Source organism: Dermacentor andersoni, chromosome 4, assembly GCF_023375885.2.
Source record: "Dermacentor andersoni chromosome 4, qqDerAnde1_hic_scaffold, whole genome shotgun sequence".
Classification (NCBI taxonomy): Eukaryota; Metazoa; Arthropoda; class Arachnida; order Ixodida; family Ixodidae; genus Dermacentor; species Dermacentor andersoni.
Genome location: NC_092817.1, coordinates 7,230,902 through 7,255,089, shown reverse-complemented (window position 1 = coordinate 7,255,089; position 24,188 = coordinate 7,230,902). Strand labels below are relative to the sequence as shown.

Below are 24,188 nucleotides of genomic sequence, written 5' to 3'. Positions count from 1 at the left end.
CGGTTGTGGTGGGGGTAGTGGCCTCTTATGGACCCATCAAGTCGGTGTCCACGCTGCACTGACGTCTGGGTAGGCGTTGATGGATGATGGTAGGCGTGGGGGTTTACCTCATGGCAAACATCTAATTAATGCCTTTGTGGTGTTGACACGTAACCAGGTGTACCTGGCTGAAGAAAGCTTGCAGTTTGGCAGCATAGTCGGCAGGTGACGGCATAGGTCTTTTGCTGGTGGCGACAAAGAAATCGCATGGAAGGTGTGAGTGCCATAGACTAGCTCTGCACAGGAGCAACCTAGGTCGCTCTTGAGCGTGGCTTTGATGCCAAGTAAGACGAGAGGCAAATTTAAAACCCACTTTTTGGGCGATTTATGTGCCATAAGGACTTGAGATGCCAGTGAAAATGTTGACCAAAACTTGACTGCAGATAGTAAGCAGTCGTGCGAAAATATGTCGTTCCAAGAAGCTTGAGTAGCTTGTTGAAGAGTGCTGAGTAGAACCACCGACTGCAATCAGTGACTATTGTCGAATGGGCAGCCGAACCTTGCAATCCATGTAGACACGAAAACGGCTGCAACAGTAGGCGCTGAGTTGTCAGGTATGGGTGTAGCTTCTGTCCACTGTGTATAGTGGTTGATGCATGTCAGTATGCAGGAGTAATCTTTCAAAGGTACGAGAGAGCCAATGAGGTCCAGGTGCACGGTGTCAAAATGAGCATCCGGTGGGAGGAAAGATTTGGCAGGTAGATGGGGTGATGCTTCATCTTGGAGCGTTGACACAAAGCAAACAGCGAACCCAGTCGCAAACTTGTGTGTTTAGCTGAAGCCAAACAAAATGACTAAAAAGAAGCTTCTGTGTCGCGCATATTAGAGGATGCGACAAGTTGTGCACGGTTTCAAATAGTAATCTGCAATAGGATGCCGAAATGTATGGTCGAGAAATGCCGGTAGAAGTGTCACAGACAACGGACATACGATCTAGAATCAAAACGATGTCATCTAATTTCAGGGAGACTGACAAATTCCGCAGGGTACAAAGTTCGGCATCGTCACGCTGTTGACTGGCAAGTAAGTCGACATGATGATTCTGATATTTACGTGGAAACAACATTGACGCAACTCAGAACGCCGGCTGGAACGTTCTCGGTGCCCTTGATATGACGGAACATTGCTATAAAATTCGAGATGTGGGAAAGGTGTCGACTCTCAGGGGGTGAATAACAGGACACAGAATGGTTCATTGCATGCACAACGGGCTTGTGTTCTGTCAAGACAGTAAATGCACATTCTTCAAGGAAATGGCAAAAATGTCTGATAGCCAGGTAAATGGCAAGCAATTCACGGCCAAACACACTGTAGCGGGACTGCGCAGGCTTCAGTTTCTTGGAGGAAAAGGCGAGTAGATGCCACACAGTGATGATGAATTGCTGCAGAACAGCACCAACAGTGCCGTTTGGTGTCGTGTGGTGTCGGCTAGGCCAGACTTGACTCTTGTGAAAGCATTGGTGGTCTCTTCAGTCAAATGAAGCACTTGCTTACGCTTGTTTCCCAGCACAGCATTTAGCAGAGCCACAAGTCGTGTGCAATCGGGAATGCATCGGGGGTAGAAACTGACAAACCCGAGAAAACGGCAAAGCTTAGTGAATGTGGTCATTCGTAGAAAGTCCTCGATAATGCGAATCTTGGGTGACAGTGGTTGCATGTCGTTAACGTCAACGATATGCCCGAGGAACTCGAGTTCCGGTCGACTGAAGTCGCTCTTGGCGGCATTGATGACAATCCCTTTACGGGCAAAGCGCGAAAACAACAACTGCAAGTGTTGAAGATGTTCTTCCAAGGAAGAGCTTGCGATGAGAAGGTCATCAATATATGTAAAAACGAAAGGAAGGCATCGAGTGACGGAATCGATGAAATGCTGAAAGGGTTGGCCAGCGTTCCGTAGAACGAACAGCATGCAGAGAAATTCAAAAAGGCCGAACGGTGTATTGATGGCGGTCTTGGGCATGTCTCTTGCAGCGACCAGTAGTTGATGATAGGCATGAACAAGATCGATCTTAGAAAATTTTGTGGCACCGTGCAATGCTACCATAAAGTCCCGATTGTTCAGGAGAGGGTAGCGATCAGGAACTATAAAGTTGTTTAGCACCCGATAATTGCCGCGGGGGCACCAGTCTCCAGTCTTCTTAGGCACTATGTGAAGTGGTGATGCCCAATTACTGGAGGAAGGGTGGATAATGCCATGTTGCAGCATATGTTCGAACTTCACGCGAGCGATCTTGGGTTTCTCTGGGGACAAACGCCGGGGTTGGAAATAGACTAGTGGGTCGGAGGCAATGATGTGATGGCACTTGTCATGTTGCACCGATTGCATCCAGTGCGGCAGGTGCGTCAAAGTGGGAAATTTGTGTAGGAGCTCAGCAAATGGTTCGTCCAACATGGCTGCAAAAGGCGCAATCTGCAATGTGCTTGTTGCTGGGATGCTAGGAATGGACAGCTGGGTAACAGAGTCTATGAGATAGCGTCATTGCACATCAACAAGGAATCCATAGTTGTGCAAGAAGTCTGTTCCAATGAGTGCAAGACTGACATCTGCAAACAGAAAATTGAGCAGGACGCTCACTGAAGACCAAGGTTTCGCACTATGCAGCGTGACGAAAAAAATGAATCCTGGTGCTGTTGATGGCTTGCAGAAAAGGCACAGGCGTCGCTTTTCGGTCGAAGTGTTGGGTGGGAATAACGCTTACGTCAGCTCCTGTGTCGACTAAAAACTGTTGACTCGGAGCTCTGCCACTTAGAAAAGGTGGCTGGCGTGTTTGGCCAGACCACTCATTGCCGTTAGAGGTAGCGGGGACGCGCGACTCTCGCGCGTCCCCTGATATCTTGTTTTCCCGCATGGCTCCTGTCTTCTGCAGTGCGGCGTCGCCGCGTGGTCAGGCGCCTGCGGCGGTCGGAGTGGTTGAGGCACAGTGCAAGAGATGGCGCGAGTGTTGCGCTGCTAGCGCCGCCTCACGGCAGGGTTACTTGGGGGTGCGGGAAAGATAAGGGTCTCTCTTAGGCGGTGCGCCGGCGAGCGCGGCGGACGTCCCGCGCATGCGTCGATCCATGCTTCTGCGAGACCGTCTCGCGTGGCCGCCTTCGAACGCGCCACCGTTCGCGTGACTGTACGCGCGAACGACCAGGCGTTGGGATCCAGCATGGGGCGAACATATTCGCTCGTGATCCGGTCGCAGTAAGTCGGACTTCTAGATTTGTCGCGCGCCCATCGGCATGTTTTGGGGATAGCAACTCGGCTAACAGGCATTGATCTATGAAAGGTGCAATAAATGCCCTTGTGATTGTTTGCACTACTGTGTTGTCATTCCTTTGTCCCAAGAGCACGGGTGTGAGAACCCCACAAGGTCAGCCGGACTGTTTCCCTGCCAAGCACAGAGACGCCGACAGTGACAAGCGCCTTTTCCAGAACGACGATGGTTGTAGGTGATGTTTCATGGCGGGTGCCTGTGCATCTTGATTTGCTGGAACTATGGGTGCGTGGGTTCGTGGGTGATGAGAAGACGTGCGGCGATGTTCCGTTGCACAGATGATGTGTTCCAGACACTCACACAAGGAGTCGAGCGGAGATTGTGCTGCTGAAGACCAGGGAAGGGTGTTTTGTTGTTGTGTAGTTGGTTTTGGTTTCTGGTTTCAGTTCCGTTTGCTATCCAGTGGGTTACGTCATACATGACGTCACAGTTGCAATAAAAAGACTGGTGCTGTCAAACAGCACAGGGAGCGATGTGATCGCAGACGATTGGACTCACGGTTGTACTTCTGGGATGGAGGGCCCCCGAGTGTGGCTCGGTGCATGCGGCCACCTGACCTAGCTACCTTACGATACAACAAAGGGTTCTCAGGGCGGTTGTATTGTCACCCGAACACGATGTTGTGGCAGCAATGCTTGAGGTGGCTACTTGCATGACCTTGTTGGCCAACACAGCAAGCCTGGTAAGATCCATGGTAGAAGCTGTTGCTAAGACTATCTGCACGTTAGACAGGGGTCATTGCAAAAAAGAAAGAAAAGAAAAGAATTTGCACAAGAGCGTGTTGTCAATGGATCTCGCATTGCCTCTGCGCAGCTGCCTCATTCGGTAAAGAAGTTGACTAGGGCATCGGTCACTGAGTTCTTCATCGGAAAAAAGCTGTTGGATGCAAGAATGCTGTGAAGGTGCTGTGGGCTGTAGCAGGGTTGCCTTGAGATTGTCATAGGTGGCGGTAGACAGTGGGGCTTTCAACAAATCTGCTACTTCGTCAATAGTGGTGGGTGAGAACACTGCAACAGCATAATGAGACTTTGAGGCTCTGGAGTGGATACCAGCTACTTGGAATTGAGATTCCGCCTGAAGAAACCATGCTGAGGTATGCCGGTCCCAGTACTGTGGGAGACAGACAACGATGGCTGAACAGGAGAGGTCACCGCGTGCCTTGAAAGGTTTCTGGCCTTGAGCAATCTTTGGTCTGGTCCATGGCTGTCTCTACGACAGGAGCGTATCGCAGGATCATGTCCAAGTTACCAAACTGTGACGACAAGCGAACGCGTAGACCGGTAAAGTCTTAGCCTTCTGAGAGAGAGAACAAACTGACACGATTAATCTCTTAGTGTAGTATTTTTTTAATATCTACGTACACTAGCCTGTGCTGGCGCATGCCAGAGGCACCTGCCTCGTGTAGATGTGAGCAACTAAATAATTCATATGTGATGCCAATGCTGCTGCTGCTGCAAATAGATTCGAATCACGCTACCTACGAATGTGCACGCTGCCTCTGGAATCACAAAGCGTTCAAGGCATCCGTCGTACTCAGTAGTAGTCAACAACTCCGCTTAAAGAAAGGGTTGGTATAATTTGTGTGCATGTTCGCATGTGTGCACGTGCATGCCTGTGTGCTCCTGTTTCAACTTTTTATGCACTCGCATAAGGCTTCACTGTATATAGATACCAACTCATTCGATGTGCTGCAATTTTTGACATAATGGAAGCCTACTAGTTTTGTAAACTGCTACCAGTACGTTTCTAGTGGCAAAACGTATTTACAGAGACATCTTTCCAATTCGAGGACACATGTTTTCAATGTATGTTAAAGGGTTCACACAAATGATTGGGCATTGGTGTCCGGCTTGGGGAAAATATATTCACTCTATATCCTGTCCTGGTGAGTCAAACATACTTGATTGATCAACACCCATCGTGATGTTCCATTACTGTAATTCGGTTAGCTGGCAATGGTGTATAAAAGGCGCAATAAATGCTCTTTTGATTGTCTGTAATACTGTGTTGTCATTCTTTTATCGAAAGAGCACATTTGAAACTCCCCACACACTCTCATCTTGCCTAGACTGAGCAACACTCAACTGCCACTGCTGAAACAAGCACTCTTTGGTGACCTGAAGTGCCATCATCACTGTTTGGCTTAGTGGCTGCAAGTGCCGAACGTTGTTCGAGCTAGTGCACTCTTTCCCCAATGAAAATGGTTGTGCATGTTTCACATCACCAAGGGATGGTTTCTTAGCCAGTGGAAGTTGCATGCTGTGGAGGTTGAAGTTTCAGCTTGATGCATCAAATAAACTGGAATTTTTTGTCTTAAAGCATTACAATTTTGTGCACCTTGAAATAGGCATGGAGAACACCCCGGGAGCGCTGAGTGTTTCTATTACCATGCAGTTCCTGTGCTACCCAGTTGAAACGTTATCTGATAAATGCTAATCATTTGTCCCCTTACACATTTCAGCAACACAGCCCAAGTTATACTGAAGGAATCGCTCTGTTATCTCTTTTGTCCTTTAGTTGGGCATTTTCTGACACCTCAGCTGAAGCACAGTACACTGTGTACAATGGATGGGCCCCATAAGTGCGGCCACTAAAATCGTCCCTAACGTCAGACCACAGTTTTCACTGGAAGACTAAGCAGCACTTGTGCGCTTGGAACCCCACAAAAAGAGCAGCAATGCACAGAACACATGCAGATAACCAAAAGATTCATAATACAGGCCACTTGCAGCATGTAGTGTGTACCTGTGTGCCACACACACTCTTAAGTAGAGTATTACTGGTTATCGGGAACATGTGGCACATCTATAGGCTGTTTCACATGATGCAATTGGGGCGAAAAAATCTTTCTGCTGTGCACGTCGCAGAGCGATTTTCGCTGACAGCTTTCACATGCGTTTGTGGCAGCGTGATTTCCGCCACAGCAATGCGTGAGGTTGCTGCCTGCATCGTTAAATAAAAACAACATGGAAACTAGTCAAATATTCGATTTTTCCTATTATTATTCGATAATAGAATAAGCACACCATTCTTTAATGTTTAAAAGCGTGGAAAATTTACGACAGCTTGCAGATGCGGTGAATGAGACGCTTCACAACACCGCAAGTATGAGCGTGCGGCTTGTGCAGCGTCGGTGGGGTGGTTCCGTTTAGTACACTCTGGTTTCGTTGTTACTATGGAAGCCACAACTTTTTTCCTGGATAAGTATTTGCTTTTGCAAGAACAAGCTACTGTTGAGTGTGCATGTATAAGAAGCTGGCACAATCAGTAGTGGTGAAGAGGTTGACGACAGTGGCGATCGAGTGGGTATGTGCCTTATGTTGAAGCGGCGTCCTTCTCCTGACATGGATAGCATGCAGCTTTTCCTTTTAAATGAATTGTGTAAGCGGAAGAAAAACAAAATGTCTATGAAGCTCCTAAGCTGCAGATGCTGGTGGGTACATAACTAAAACATAACTAATACGGGCACATGACACTACTCCACAGAGCTACCAACGCGCGGTAAAACAGGAAAGCGCCTATGTGGGCAGCGCATTGCTTAGTCACACATTGCCTCTACCACATCGTGCCGATTACTACGACTCAGCGACGGCGCGACAAACTTGTTGGAATCTAGTCGCGGAGAGCCCATGACGTCGTGGCGGTTGCTGAGCAATGGAATTCGCTGTGTCGCTGACTGAAAATCGCACCATGTGAAACAGCCTTATGGCCAGCACTAACCACTTACTGACAAGGGCATCTAGATGAAAAGTGTCATAGACATAAAAGTGCCTTGTTCTGCACAATAACAGCTAATTACAGTGGAATCTCGATGATACGATCACGGCTAATACGAATTTCCGGATGATACGAATTTTCTGTGGTCCCGGCCGAGCCTCATTACTTTGCAACATGCTAGAGAACGATTGTTTTGAATCGATTTTCGACCCGCGTCGGTTGATACGAATAAATGCTGCTCCACCGATGGCCGCCAAAGAGAACAGCGTGCAGTCACGTGATTTCTGCCTTTCTTTTTTGGTGCGGAGGCACGGATGCAGCGCTGGACAGTGCGGTGGCCGCGACTGGGCGGGAAGAGTTTGAAGAGGTGGCGCTTTTGTTGCTTTCCCTCCTTTTCCGCGTGCAATAGGATGGAGTGGCTGCTGTGCTTCGGGCCGCGTTCTTTGTGCTTGCGCCATTTTGCCTAGTCGCAGCGAGCTATGTCTCGCAAGCAGAAAGCGCTCTCCTTTAAAGAAAAATTAGACATTCTTCAAAAGGTCGATGAGGATCCCAAGAGGAAGCAGACAGAGTTGGCTAAGGAGCTAGGCCTCGCAACGTCAACACTGAGCACAATTGTTGCACAGCGAGACTCTATCATGAAAAATGTGCTTTCATTCAATGTCAACGTGAAGCAAGCAAAGACCGCTCAGCACGTGAAGCTTGAGGAGACTCTCCTGACTTGGTTTAAAGAAGTAACCGCAGCTGGTGTAAATATTGACGGTAAAGTTTTGCGGGAGAAAGCCGACAAGTTTGCACTTGCTCTGCACATCGATGGATTCCAGGCCTTAGGTGGGCAGCTGCAGCGCTTTAAGACTAGGGATGGTCTCGTTTATAAGAGCATTCACGGCAAAGCGAGAAAATCTGACGAGGCAGTTGTCAGCGACTGGCTAGTGAAGCTGCCGTGACTCATCGCAGAGTATGAGCCTCATGATCTTTTTAATGCTGATGAGGCAGGTCTGTTTTTTAACCTGCAATTCAAGAAGAGCTTCTGTTTAAAAGGCAAAGCATGCAAAGGAGGCAAAAAAGCAAAGAGTGCATTACGGTTCTCTTATGCTGTAACACCAACAGATCGGAGAAACTTAAGCTCACGGTAGTTGGCAAGTTTCAAAAGCCCCGGTGCTTCAAGTGTGAGAGTCATTTGCTGTGTGTCTATCGCGCAAACAAAAAGGCATGGATGACGGCGCCGCTGTTTGAAGAGTTTCTGTCACTCCTTGACAGGAGGATGGCTCGCAAGAATCAGAAGATTGTTCTCTTTCTTGACCAGTGCGCCGCCCACCTGAGGCAAGTAACACTTCAAAACGTCAAACTTGTCTTTTTACCCGCGAACACGACGACGCACCTGCAACCCCTTGATGCTGGGATTATAAAGAATGCAAAGCACCATTTCAAGAGCCTTTTTGTGTGCCACCTACTTGCTAAAATTGATCGAAAGGATGAAGGCGACCTGCGAATAAGCCTCTTGGACGCCATCCATTTTATAGCTATGGCATGGCATCGGATAACTTTGACTACCGTAGTGAACTGCTTCGGCAAATGCGACTTCTTTGGGAGTCCAGAAGAGGTGCCCCCAGAGCCGTAAGATACAATTGAGGATTGGGAACGGCTTAATGTCGAGTGCACAGCTGATGACTTTTGCATGGCAGATGACAATCTCGCCCCCTGTGGTGCGTGCACGGTAGAAGATATTGTCGAAGAGGCCACATGCGAGGCTGCTGATTCTAGCGATGATGGCGTCGACGTAGACGTGGGCGATGGCGAAGGACCACCATTGGTGGCTGAAACGCTGCATGCGCTCAACATTCTGAGGTGTGCTATGGCCATGGATGAAATCAGCGATGACATGTGCACATGTTTTTATGGATTTGAACAAAGTCTGCTAAGTGACCTGACAAAGAAAAAGAAGCAGAAGGACATTAAAGACTTCTTCTTCAAGAAATAAATGCTTTTTACATACGTATGCCTGAGTGAGTTCACCTCTGACTCCTTAATTTAGCTAGCTTTAATTGTATTTCGATGATACGAATTTTGGCTAATACAAATATTTTTCGTGACCCCGTGAGATTCGTATCATCGAGATTCCACTGTATTACACATATACAGTGCCTAAATGAAATGTTTGATCGCTCGTAAAAGGCATGCTCTAAAGTGCCTAAGCAAAAAGTTGACACTTTTCACACTTCTACAAGTATGCAAAAGAGAAGCAAAATGCACAGGCCATGGTGTGGAACATAATCAATGTGCAGAATGTGTCACTGTGTGCAGCCTGAACCAAGGCACACATAATTCCTAAACTGTTATATGAGGTTACGAACAATGAGTGGCACTTACCTTAACATATAAGGTGGTAGAAAGCTGACTAACACGCCTAAGATTTCAAGGACTGTTGATGCAAGTAGCTGAAACCTGCAGACCTTAAAGACCACCCAGTAAAGGGATCGCTGTTTCTGAGTCTGTGTTGGTGCTGTCCTGATGAACAAGCCTTGCTCATCAACAAGTGTCCTTGATGTTAAAATAGAAAGATTTTCACATTTAGACACAAACTGACACATCAGATAAAATTAAGACAGAGATGGACCTCCCCCCAAAAGCAGGCAACAGTAATCTAAAAGTGTGAGCTTGGTTCTGCATGATGTAGGTAACATCCACAGTGAGAGTAAGGACTAGGCTGACTTATGTTTTCATTTAGTTTACAATATTGTGCTATACCCACACTCAATCATGTTTGTGACATTTTCTTTACTGCCCAATTAGGGTACCAATCCTTCCTCACAATATAGAAAATAATTACAGCGTAGGAGGCAGTAACCAATGTGGCATGCCGTCTTCCCTACATTTATGAGAGAAGGTAAGTGAAGCGGCGGCTGCCGCATCCATACTTGCCAACCCTCAAAAGTTGCACATATACTTACGACCACAGGCAAAAACAGCAAAATTTGATGAAAAATACTTAAGGTGAAATAACTGGATAAAATATAGCATTCTCCATTTAATACTGTCTCAACTATAAACAAACCCTTTAAACACACATTGCAGAGACAGTAGGTGAGTGCAAAGATGAGCCATGCTCCAAAGCAAGCATCGCAACAGGATTGTGCAAACAATCCTTTTGAGAAACGTCACAAGTAGGTAGAGTTCAGCGTCATTGCCAGTATCATTGCTACGATCCACACTAGAACCCACATGGAGACATCTGACAACATTGCTTAATAATTATAACATGTTGGACCATTGCTTTCACAATTGCAGCAGTCTTAGTGTGGGAATTTGGACACTTCTGCCCTTCTTTGGATCTGGGAAACATCTTGACAGCAGTTGTAGAATGACAGGCACACCTTGAAGCCTTATGTGTTATGTTTGCCATTGGAGCTGCTCACATACCTTCGGTGCCTGTCTTACATAGTAGGAAGAGCATTGCCCTAGCACCTGCTTTTCTCCATGCTGCTGAAACCTGTGTGCTGGAGAAAACTTTTTCCTGGCTTCTGTGCAACTTCAGCACCACCACCGGTGACCGTCGGCAACATTAAAAAGACCTACTGAGGATGGTACGAACTCCTTGGCAGCAGCGGAAGTGTGGTGGGCACAATTTGACACCTTATCTGTTATGTTTGCAGGTTGGTCTTATTTTTTTCTCTGTCAGTACCATTTTGCATACTTTGCTGCCACTGCTGCCATCGTTTACTGTATAGTGCATGTAGCATATCTGTTTCTTTTTTTGTGTGTGGCTGTTGTGTGTACTAACATAGCCACAATTCAGAAGGCGGTAAATGCCTTATGGGAAGAGCTGTGCCTTGAAAATAAAGCTGCATGAGAGGTGGTAGAGGGGTAACTGTGTGCTGAGATCCGAATGTTTCAAATCGAATCCCATGAAAAGGCTCACAGCATGAAGCACATGAATGAAGCGTTCGAGGGAATGCAGAAATTTCACAACACTATCAGCCCTGAAAATGCCACTCTGAAAGATGAAATCAGTACGTTGCAGGCTGAATTAGATGGAATCCGAAAATTCCTCACCGATACAGAGTCTCGTCTATTGCTCTTGGAGCAGAATACTGAAATCAAGGGAACCAAATGGAATCGAAGAGAAGCCCAATGAAAATGTCAGTGACATTGTCAACAAGCTCGGAGTGCTCTCTGGTGTACTTTTAACAACTGAGAATATATAGGCTTAACATCGCATTTTGTCTAAACGAAAGGCGAAAAACGATGTGCCATTTACCCGACGTCAAAAGAGAGACGCATTCTTTGAGAAGGCAAGGAAGCTACAGCTTAACAACAAAGGTTTCGGGAATGCTTCGACATTGCCAGTTTTTGTCAACGAACACTTGTGGCCCACTCTCAAGCGCCTTGTGGCCATGGCTGTTTCTAAGAAAAGGGAAAGTGGCTGGAAGTATGTCTGGAGCAGAAACAAGAAAATCTATGCTAGAAAATCAGACAGCTCTCAGGTAATCACTATAAAGAATGAGATCTTGACAACGTTTGGTAGTATTCACGGCGGCAACAAATTAACCTATCTGAGCTTTATTATGCATATGAACAGTGGAATAACTCACAAATCGTACTTGAAGCTGCAAATAAACAGTGCCAATGTGTGCTCAATTGGGAGAAAACTGTCAACGATGCCTGCTATTGTGGCAATTGATAATCTGTGTAGGTGCCTTTTTGCTATGCCTCGGAATCAGCAACCGAAAACAAAATGACATGGGTCGTGTCAGACGAAGTGAAAACAAGCTTCTATGTTTGCAATCGAATGCAGTGATTACAGTTTGTAATGGACATGATTTTACAAAATTTATTTGCCATTCGCCATGGCTTCCATATCTAACAGTTGTTTAAACATATAAGAACTGAGTAAGTTTACAGCTAACGAAAGAGGGCTATGCTTTAATTGTGTTCATTTTAATGTGCAGAATTTCAGGAACAAATACAGTAATCTAGATTTTGTTTTTCGTGAGCTTGACTGTGTATTTGATGTTATTATGCTTTTTGAAACTTAGTTTACCATGGAGCATGATGTTTATCATATGCCTGAATATAATTCCTGTCTGTAATTGTCCGCCCTGTGCCAATCCTTCATCTTTTTTCTTTTATGGGCTCTATCATAGAATTTGTTCATTATTAAAAATGCAACATAATCTTAGGTGATGATTCCAACCTCGACCTCCTTGGTGACAGTAGCATGAAAATGGATTTTGAAAACTGCCAGGATGTTATTACATCACGTAAAAGAATAACAACCACTCAAATGCTCACAGATCTTTTGATAATAAATTCAGATACTGAGATTACCAGGTATGATGTCATTTAATTAAGCCATAAGTGATCACTTGCCAATGTTTGTGTCTTTTGACAATATCATCAAGGTGAACAAGCAGGCAAGACAACAAACCAATTACTGGGTTATAAACCCAGAAAGATAATAAAAATTTTGTGAGTGTTTAGTTAATATTAACTGGGACTCTGTGCTCAGTGAGAGTAATCCTCAAAAGGCACATGACAAATTTATTAAAATATACACAGACATTTACAATAGAGCATATTACAGAAAACATTTACCCAACCAAAATACGCTTCCAAGCAGTAGGTCACCACAGGCATGTTAAAAGCCACTAAGAAAGCGAGATCAAATTTATACTAAGTTCATACGAGCCAGGTGTCTAGACACACTACAAGAAGACGCATTTGGCCAGCGGATAGGACCAGTCAAATACAGGATTGATCTCACAGCACACTGCCTAACACATATTTAACATTTCTTATCTGTCCTGTTTCTGCATAACGTGCAATCCGCTAGGATTGTTGTGATTTCTAAAAAGGGAAGCAAGGATGGTATGTCTAATTATCAGCCCATTCCTATTCTGCCACTGTTCTCTAAAGGCTGTGAAAAAATAATCCTTTAGCCCATGACATGTTTCTTTGATCATTAACAAATACAGTCAACAGTCGATTTTCTGGACACCCAATTTTCTGGATGTGCAGGATATTTCAGGCGCCTTCGTGGTACTGCCACGGTACCCCTTAGAGTCAATGTATATGAACGGCAGAAATTTCGGAAGTGAAAATCCTTCACCGTCCAATTTTTCGAACATTTTGTTATGACCACAGGTCCAAAACAGCATTGATCTAAGCCACTACCGCTGCCATTTTGATTATCTCGCCACCTTGAACAGTCGCTCTCACACACAGATCTGCTGGCAACCATAGCCACCATCGTGGCATCGCCAGGCCTAGCTACTTCGACGTTCACTACCAAGCTTCTTGCTGTTCGGTGTCATGTTTTTCATTAAAACAATTCGCCGCTGTTAATAATGGTGCAGACTCCGCCTTTGTAATCCTCGCCAGTGGCTTCGATGTTCGGAAAACACGACGCGTTGCATAATGCCGGTTCCCGAAAGTTAGCTTCGCCTTAATACATTACTGTGACGCGGTGAAGCATATCAACAGTGGGAAGGCGCAATTGTCATGGGACACTTGTAGTTCTTCATTATACACCGTGCACCTGCTGTCTCCTATCCCAGTACGACCACCAATACGCCTAATAAGTGTACTGCCAGGCTTTCACAGCTACTTCGGATATGCCTGTGGCGATTTGAGCCCCTGAGGACAGTAAAAGGAATGCATTCATTTTTCCGGGCTGCCCAATTTTTCAGACATTTTCGCGGCCCCTCGGGAGCTGAAAAATCGGACGTTGACTGTACTAACTTTGTCACAGTATGGTTTCCGTCCAAACATGCTAACTAAACTAGCGCTCCTTACTGAGAAGAAATTCATACTAGAACATTTTAAAAATAAAAATATAGACTTCTAGACACAATTCATTGATATTAACCAACATCATTCTTCAGTACAACCACTAACTTTGGGTGATCCTCAAAGGAGCATATTGGGTCCCTTCCTTTTTATACTATACGTTAATGAACTCCTATATAATGGTAGTTCATCAAAGTACATCATGTATGCCAAGGACTCTGGTTTATTCTTTTCAGGGGTTTCAGGTGTCGAGTTGGCTGAAAGGGGCAATAAGACATTAGCACTAATTAATACCTCAGCTCTTGAAAACTCTTAAAATTGAATGTTCAAAACACTAAAGCTGTAATGTTCCACCAACATCAAAAATCTTTCCATCTTTCACCCCTTATGACAACTAACACTGACGTAAAGGTTGCTTACTCTTTTAAAACATTAGGAATCTACTTTTCAGGAAACATTTCATGGGAAGGTCACATTAATTACCTTGTCAGGAAGCCTTCTCATATGCAGCTTTATGCACCATCACTGTTCATCTTTTCTAGTGTCGATAAACGTAATATATACATCTTTTTATTCCTCGATACTGAGTTGTGGTGCATTAGTCTGCTCACAGACAACCCTCAAAAACACAGACTTCTCCTGCTACAAAAATACTCTGGAATTATTTCATAAATTTAACATTTTCCATGTGGAATATCGTATTCCTACAGGCTTGCTCAACATTACAAATCTGGCGTATGCAGGCATAAGAACACTTCTTTATCTAGCCTCTTGCTCTCCGTTATATACATTAACTTTCGTAGTTTTATTCCAAAGCGTAACATTATTTCTAGCCTTGTTTCGTCATCAAGCAGCAACCTACTTATACTACCTGAGACTTGGCTGAGTGACATGACAGACAACGAAATACTGACTGATCTACCAAACTTTCAAGTTTTTCGGAAAGACCATAAAGATTCATGAGGAGGGGGCGTACTCATTGCTGTCAGCCAAGGTTTATAATGTTCCCTAATACAAGATTCATCTGACCTCGAAATGTTGTGGCTAATCTTCCATGCAGCACCTAACACAGTTTTACTAGGCATTTGTTATAGGCCGCCACATAGTAGCCAGGATTTTTCCCGTCAGCTCAATAACGTACTAAGTCAGCTGTCCACAAAGCACCCTAATTCACATACCTTCCTCTTCGGCGATTTTAATTTTCCAAATAGTGACTGGCATAACCAGCCTGCACCTATAGGTAACAATGGAGAAACAAGGGAATTGCTAAATTTTTTCAACAACCTCAACCTTACTCAAGTAATACTTGAACCTACCTGCGTAACACAGAACTGTGCAAATATTTTAGATCTCTTATTAACCAATCACCCAGACAGTGTTCAGCCCATTACATACCTACCTGAAGTAACCGACCACAAAGTAATTCACGTTAACCTTCTCCTTACGCCAAACTGGCACCGCAAATACCATAAAACCATCCGTCTTTATGACAAAGGAAATTATAACGCCATAAATAATGAACTTAACGAGTTTTTTCAAGTCTTCTCGTCACGTTTTCATTCCCCGCAGTGTTAAAGAAAATTGGTTACTGTTCCAAGACAAACTAGAAAGTCTAACTAATAGATTCATCCCCCAAATTAGGTTTCACTCTAATTCACAAAAGCCATGGTTTACTAACACTGAAACGCTTGGAAAACAAAAAGAAGCGTCTTTACCGCTCAGCCAAGTCTCAGGGGACACATAGCGCATGGGTAAAATATCACGAAGCTGAAAGATCATATCTCGCCACTATTTCTAATGCCAAGCATACCTTTTTTCACTCAGACTTGCCGAATATGCTAACTAGTAACCCCAGAAAGTTTTGGCAAGTTATCAATCTGCATCACGCACCAGAAATAAACCTCACAGATGAGTCAGAAACAGTTTTCACTGATGCCGAGTGCGCTACTATGTTTAACTCTGCCTTCTCATCCGTATTTACGAAAGAAACTGAAATACTGCCATCATTTTCAGCACCACCCTCAGTGATAAATTATGCTATGCCACCAGTTGTCTTTACGTCATCTGGCATTTCATCCCTAATTGAAACCATGAAAATTTCATCTTCATCTGGTATTGACAATATTAACTCAAAGCTTTTAAAAAATAACAAGGATACTTGTGCGCAATTTTTATGCTTGCTTTTTTCACAGTCACTGTTATCAGGTCAACTACCACGCGATTGGAAAAGTGGTAAGGTCATTCCAGTCTTCAAATCGGGTAAAAAAAAATTCACCGCTTAACTACCGTCCCATTTCCCTTACCAGCGTACCCTGCAAACTCATGGAACACATCATCTACTCCAATGTCATGAGCTTCCTCGATTGTCACAACTTTTTTCATTCTGCGCAACACGGTTTTCGAAAAGGCTGCTCATGCGAAACACAGCTGGCCATTTTTATTCATGATTTTCAAACTAATCTTGACTTTAACCTACAGACCGATGCTATTTTTCTGGACTATGCAAACGCGTTCGACAAGGTTCCTCACAAACGCTTGCTATTAAAACTTTCATATTTGAACCTCCCCTCTAATATCTTTAAATGGGTAGAAGATTTCTTGACTAAACGCTCAGAGTACGGCACCGTTAACTACCACAACTCCAATCATATCCCAGTAACGTCAGGTGTCCCGCAAGGGTCTGTTCTCAGTCTGCTTCTGTTTCTAATTTACATTAACGATTTACCAACGCATGTCTCTAGTAATATTCGCATGTTCGCCGATGATTGTGTAATTTATCGCAAGGTTAATAACGCTTCTGACCAAACATCTCTTCAAGACGACCTTAATCGCATTCAGGAATGGTGTGCCAATTGGTTAATGGAACTTAACCCTCAAAAATGTAAAATCTAGTCCTTCATGCGTCGCCGCAACCCACTTCATTTCCCATTAGTCATAGCTAATGTCCCTGTACAACCGGCTCTATCATACAAGTACTTAGGCATTAGCTTGTGTGGAGACTTATCCTGGAGCACACACGTTACAAACATCATTTCATCCGCTAATAAAACAGTTGGATTTTTAAGACGTCATCTCTGCCAAGCCCCTAAACATGTGAAGTTATTAGCGTACAAATCCCTTGTCAGACCAAAATTAGAATATGCCTCACCCATTTGGAACCCGCACCAAGCTTACCTTATAAATGCACTCGAATCAGTTCAATACAGAGCAGCCAGATTCATCCATTCATCATATTCTAATGACATCAGTGTGTCAGCTTTGAAAGCTGAATCCGACTTATTGCTCTTATCACTTCGTCGCCACATTGCCAGCCTTTGCTTGTTTCATAAATTTTTCCATAGTTCACTAGGCCCCGCACCCTACCTCGTCCCTCCAGCCCACATATCTCATTGCACTCGTCATCCGCTTCGAGTTTCTCAACCTTGTGCCCGAACTACCACCTTTGCCACATCATTTTTTTCCCGTACTGCAGCAGACTGGAATGACCTACCCAACGACATCGCAGCCATCACGTGCTCATCCCACTTTGCCAATAATGTTACCAGTCATGTTTTGTTGTGTTAATACTTGCTCACCAAAATATACGTACCCACCCCTTATGTAATACCCCTCGTGGGTCTTTAAGGTAATAAAATGAAATAAAATGAAATCCCAATTAATTAGACAGCTTGGAGGAACTTCAAAATTATTCTTTATACAATACACATAAACCTGAAAAGTGGGAAGTTGAAGTATGTTAAACAAACTATGGAAAACAAATTTTAAAATTTCGCTTGCCAATATTACCAAATGAACTGTCAAGAGATAATAATACTATTACCTTAATATAATTAAAAAATTTAAACACAATATAGTTGCGATTCTCACAAGAGCCTAAATGTTTACGGTAGTTGTATTATTGAATCAGGATAACTGACATATTTTTGCGTTCCTCATTACCCATATTTTGCATCCTGTATCTCATGCTATAAACATTGTATTCTAACCTCATTAGCAAGCTTATTTTTGTTTTTTATATATTCTGTACGAACTGATGTTTGTCATTGCTTACATATTTCTATATGGTTGTCTTACTTGCGCTAGGATATGATCATTATTTTCTATGCCTATTGTTAATGCATAGATACTGCAAATCTGTAACCTGTTTAGTTAGACCAAGCTCTTCTTGCTGTGTGCCATTTGCAGGGGGACCAACCCAGTCAAGCCTGTTGAAGGCTTTTTTTCAGCACTCCTAAAGATTCTGTGATGTTTGAATAAAAATTGCTTGTTTGTTTTCAGGAACAGACCGCCAGCATGATTGGCCGCAGCGAATGGAATGTTGTGTTCTATAAGAAACGCCCTGAGTAGGCACTCGGCTTAAGTTGCAGAATGATCCATCTCTAATCAAGAAGAAATAGTCACCCAGCTTTCTTTGCTATGAGCAACTTTGACATCATCTTTCTGTTTCCTTGTAATTTGGTGAACTAAGGTATGCCGCCAACTGGCACTGGAACTTTAATGTTGCAACAGCACATGCTGCAAAACTATTACTTCTTCCCCAAGCATGACTTCTTAATACACAGAATAGCTCAAGCATAACTTGAACTGAACAGTACCCCTTTTATGACATTTTGCAAAATTCTGCATGCACCCTGCAGCACCAATACATGTGATGCATCTCACAAAAGAAGCACAGCACGAAACTATCAAAACTGCCACACGGCGCAAAGCTGCAAAACACGGAAAGCACTTTTGGCAATATGAAGTTTGGAGGTGAACAAGTGCCTGGATTTTCTGCACTACAACTAAAAGCGCTAGAATAAGGAGAGGGCAAACATTTGTATTTCACACCTGCTTCTTTTTAAGTGGTGCAAATGTGACAAAATCATAAGATTATTCGTGTCATTATGACAATTCAGTGGTGGTCCAGCCAGTTTAGGTTTTGGAGCAATTTTCGGAGCACGAAAAATATCATTCTGCAGCAGTTTAGCAGCAGCCACACCAGCATATTGGAGGAGTTTTGGAGCAGAAAAACTTGCCTTTTTGGAACACTTGGAGTAGTACAGTAGTAATCTGTAGCCATTTGGCGAAGCTTGTTATTACTGAGCAATCAGTAAGTGCTATGAAGCAAGACCTGAAGTACAAGGGCTTAAATCGCCACAGGCACGTCCGAAATAGCTCTGAAGGCCTGCTAGCACACTTATTAGGAGTATCGGTACTTGTACTATAACAGGAGATGACGGGTGCCCGCGTGTATAATTAAGGAACACGTACAGTGTCCCATGACAATTGCCCCTTCTCACTCTTGCTTTGCTTCACCGCGTAACATGGTGTATTGAGGCAAAGCTGACTTTCGGGACCCGGCATTATGTTGCGCATCGTGCTTTCCGAGCATCAAAGCCACTGGCGAAGATTACAAAGGCAGAGTCGGTGCCATTGCTAACAGCAGCGAATTGTTTAATGAAAAAAATTTGAAGGCCCAATTCACTCTGTGAAGGTGGATTGCCAGCGAAGCTGTTACCATCCACTCAACCTATTCTAGTCTAACGAATGAAATGAGTACGCCATAAAATGCAATGTATAACCATTTATTGCATAACGACATTCATGACGGCTTTATGATCGCTGTGGTATACACTGAGCTTTTCGGGTTTGACAGTTGCCACGTTCTTCACCAACGTTAGGTCGACACATGAGTCACGAATGGTGGTTGGTAGTTTCTTACTCGCTTCTACGCAGGAACCTTATGGGCACCTTGCAATGAAGTTTGCCTGTACATGTCGCGCCACCTAGCAGCAACGGTGAGCACCCGCGGGTAGGCCCTCACCGTCACTTCACCACTGTCTGTTGTGCACTCTGGCCCACCTGAAAACCTGCTTTTCCAATTTTTTAATGGATTCACCACGACCTCTTGGCAGTTCCTTCAAGAGAAATGTGAACAAAAAGAACAAGCACAGATACTGCTGCGTTAAGGATTGTCACTACTGCGAAGGGGATGTCAGCATCAAATTGTACCGCTTCCCTTCAGAACTGGGGGAAGCAAACCGGCGGCTGAAGTGCATCGTGGCAGTTCCTGTCAGTCCTGCGAATTTCTGTTAAACGAACTAGGACATAAATGCAAAAACAATAAAAAAGAAATAAGAAAGAACCAGCAGCAGCATCCGTAATAACCCACAATAAAGTGTCAACTGCATAAAAACGTGTGAAGTGATTCCCGCTGTTGTAAATCAGTTTAGATAGTTTAGCTCGTCTTGCTTCAAAACAAATGTGCAGTGGTTGTTATATGTCAAATCTAGCTTCGTAAGCGCTCTGTGCTGAAGCTTTGTACGCACTGTGCTTCTTCCTGCGCCAAGATCAACACATGAATGCTGGAACCAAGCTCATTTGTGCCAATGTTTTCTCACGCTTAGAACAACAGAATTGAGGTTGGAATATTCTGAAGCACACGTCGAGTGTTCGAAAATTAGCATTTCTCTCACGCATGCTAGTGCATATTTGTTCAGTCTTCACATTGTTTAGTCTTAGCTGATTGCTCTCTATTATGCTTCAACAGTAATGCCCTTTCACATTCGAGCCCGAACGACAATACCAGAATATGCTCGAGGCACTTTGTCAACGGAGAAAGAAGCACTTACCTGCCAATTCACCAAAACCTATACAATTGTGAGGTGCAAGGCAGTGTACGCTCCAAGTAATGAAACGACAAATGACAGTTCAAAGACGTCTACGGTCACATTACTCACTTAAGTGGCATAAAATAATGATTTGTTAACTCAATTTGAGTTCGACACCGTAAGCATGTATGCTTTGTTGTGACAACTACTTCACGACCTGCGGCGGTTGCTTAATGGCTATGGTGTTGGGCTGCTAAGCACGAGGTCGCGGGATCAAATCCCGGCCACGGCGGCCAAATTTCGATGGGGTTGAAATACCCAAACACCCGAGTAATTAAATTTAGGTCCATGCCGAAGAACCCTAGGTGGTCCAAATTATTCCGGAGTCCCCCACCACGGCGTGCCTTTTAATTAGATTGTGGTTTTGGCACCTAAAACACTATAATTTAATTTAAGCACCTCGCTGCGATGTCCATGCTGTTTACTTCTCTGACACGATATGGATGGTTACACTCATAAATTTGACGTCCTTTCTCAAGCATTGGTGGTCCAAAATGGGCCTCGATGTTTTCGATTTCCTTAAAACCACAATTTAGAACGTCCGACCGGTTGCAGACGAGCGCCGCAAAAGCATGCCTCCATAGCAATGGCCGCCTCGGTGTTTCATGCAACTGAAACGATGGCGCTGATGGCTGAGCTGATCACTGCGCCGCCTGACCATTGCAGGGAGCCTATAGCAGTGCTAACCCATTGTTCAGCGACTCTCGCCGCGATCCATCACGCACAGTTGACACCATGCCGCCCGTGTACGCGTACGCTACATGTGTTTTCTGCACTAAATCGCCGATTTCTAGAAAGCCAAGTTTTCTGTGGACTGCCACGAAAGAATTGCCGGTCAGTAGAAGTAAACAAAGATATTTCTGAGCGATGACTACAATTGTTAACACGCAGAGGGCACACACTGGCATAAAATGATGTTGGCCATGTGTGCGTGCCCTACATGTGCTTTTTTAAATCGTCAATTTCTAGAAAGCCGAGTTCTCTATGGACTGCCACAAAAGAATCGCTGGCTGGTAGAGGTAAACAGCTTCGCTGTAAAACATGGCATTGAACAGCAAGAAGCTCAGTAGAGAGTGTCGAACTTGCTAGGCCTACTTTTGTTGCGGTGGTGGCTACGGCTGCCAGCTGATTTGCGTTCGACAGAGCCTCTTTGAGGTGATGAGATAATCAAAATGGTGGCAGTGGTAGTTTTGGTCAATGCCATTTCAGCCCTGCGGTCATGGCAAAAAGTTCAAAAAATTGGACGGCGAAGGGTTCTTGCGGCCAAAATTTCAGACATACTTATACATTGACTCTATGGGGTATTGTGGCGTTACCGAGAAGGCGTCCAAATTATCGGGCATGTCCGGAAAATCGGTTGTTGACTTAGATGCATAGCCCTACTGAACACATAGCGTTGCTGTGAAAACGCGAAAATACTGCACTTTTGCACAGTTCGCACAAATGGCATTGAGTAGGTGCGGCCAGGAGCAGGCAAGTCGAATTGTAGCAAAATAGCGCAAATGGTGCAGTTAGACCACCACTGCAAATGTAAAGCTCCTAAAATCGGGCATTTTACGATAAAATCATAAAAGTTGGCAGGTATGAGCATCTAGCACATGAAGCCACCAGATGAATGGATGGATAAGGCTGAACCCTGAAGGGCAGCGGCACACGCCACCTAGCGATGTCTAATAATTTATATTGTACTTAGTGAAGGGCATATTTTCACTCTTGCCTTGATCACTGTGGCGACATCAGCCTTCTTACCATGTTTTATTAGTTTTATGATTTCGAGTTTCACGATGAATGGCTAATTCACGCGCTTCGCGCTAGCCGTCACGGCAACACTGCAGGAGAAGGCCCACAAGGTGTAAACACAACAAACGAGAAAAGCAGCAAAGCAACTCAGACTTGCACCATCTTGCACGATAAGGGCACAACAGCCTTTGATTGGCTGTCTGAGCCAGCACTGTGTTGAGTGTGTCGGCGAGTTTCCCCACTCCCGCGAGGGAAGGCCAACTTCTGGGGGCACATTTACGCCACTTGATGTTCAATATATCGGGAGTCGATGCAATTTTGTTCGATGTAAGCATAATTTTTGCTACATATACTCATAGTAACTACACCGTGTTCAGAAATTGTTGGATATACTAGACAATTCGATGTAAACGGGTTTGACATAGTCGGGTTCAACTTTATTCGATTCATATTCGATAAGCTCTCAAAAATCACAATTCGCACAAACCTAGTTATAATACTAATGAGTTGTCTTTAGCTCGAGCAAATAATACGATTCTCTTGTAATTCAAAAAAGTTTCGATGTTTAAATTTGTTTTGTAGTGCACAGCAGCGGTTCTTGAAGTCAGTTCGAGGGGACATGGCAGATGTTCACAGCTGTTTGCAGCTGGTCATTCAGCGCTATGTGTAGTCTCTTGTGCCTTCTATGTTTGTGTCGTTCTGCTCGCGCTACAACAAATTAGAAGATGGCCTATCCACAAGGCCATATAGCTATCTACATGGCAAATGCAGTGTTCATAATTTGACTGCAGCAAAGTCGTCGTGTCCGCGCATTGAGGTCCTCACACTACGTGAGCTTAGTGTCAGCTTCTGATGAAACTACGTCTGTATATTGCTCGTGAGGTGAGGTAGGCTGTGCGCTACTCAAAGCACTCACCTCAGTTGTTGTGGCCTCTTAATAGCTGCTCTGTGGAATGCTCTGAATGCATTAGCACACTTCAGGTCAGTGCAAAGTCGATGTAGTGTGGACAGATCCAATTTTCCATGATATCCAAGCAGGACAATCCTGCAACATTACAAAAGGGCATTGCATGCATCACAGTGTTCTTTTCACTTTGTCAAAGGTCTTGAAGCATGTAAGAAAAAACACAACATACAATAAGTACCCCTACTTTCCTCTTTCCCTGCCTAGAAAAAAAACTAAGAAACTCTGTCACTGGTAAATTTTATTAAATTAAATGTAGTCTTTGACTGACTAAAATAGCAAAACAATTACTACCATATCTTTAGAGAAAACAATGTGAGGCTTCAGAACAGTTCAGATGATAATACAGAAAGGCAACAGTTCTTGCACACACACACAAAAAAAAGTGCTTATGCGGTTAAACATCAATATAACTAACTTTAATAAAACAAAATTCTCAACATAACGAAGTAGCCAACTTTATATATGTACATAGAAACTTTATTGATGAGAAAGGAAGGAGGGTTTGGGATGTAGATGGTCGAAGTCCTCTAGTATAGGGTCCCACAGGCCTGATGCAGGAGAGCCAGCTGCTCCCCCATGTTTGTGCTGGACAGCTGTGTCTCCCACAGCTTCGGGTTTACGATTTTCAGTATGCTTAACTGTGTTTTAAGTGTCTGTGGCTTTCGCATGTAGCCCCATATGTGATATAAAGCGGAGCTACCCTCGCACTACGAGCATTTAACCTTAGGGTGCCAGTCAGGAAACACGGTGCTTAGTCTTTTCAGGTGTGGATGAACACCTGTCTGTATTTTTTTACGATCACATCCTCACCACTTAGTCTCTATGGGGAAGTGCATATTTTTGACGGTCGAGACACTGGCAAGCTTGAATTTCCCTAGCACATTTGGGGGTTTCTGCTGAATAGGTTTTTGCATCTTTCTGCTTGAGGGGTGGTGCAAGAATAGACACAAAGTCAGTATAAAAGTGGATGGACATGCAGTTCCGAAAGTCTCCAAAGCCCGAATACTAATGTTTTGGGTCCAAAGCAAC

The 24,188-nt window shown here is 44.2% G+C and overlaps 1 protein-coding gene across 2 annotated transcripts in view; it reads right to left on the bottom strand.

The window, feature by feature from the left end:
- The window catches only part of LOC126535912 (multidrug resistance-associated protein 1-like), a 335,731-nt gene that overhangs the window by 262,758 nt on the left and 48,785 nt on the right, over positions 1-24,188 (bottom strand). For both annotated transcript variants that reach the window (XM_050182763.3, XM_055073342.2), the window contains 2 exons: positions 23,109-23,237; positions 9,381-9,551 (listed from right to left, as the gene is read on the bottom strand). In XM_050182763.3, coding sequence (XP_050038720.1) covers positions 9,381-9,551; positions 23,109-23,237 — 300 coding nt within the window. The remainder of the gene's footprint in view (positions 1-9,380; positions 9,552-23,108; positions 23,238-24,188) is intronic.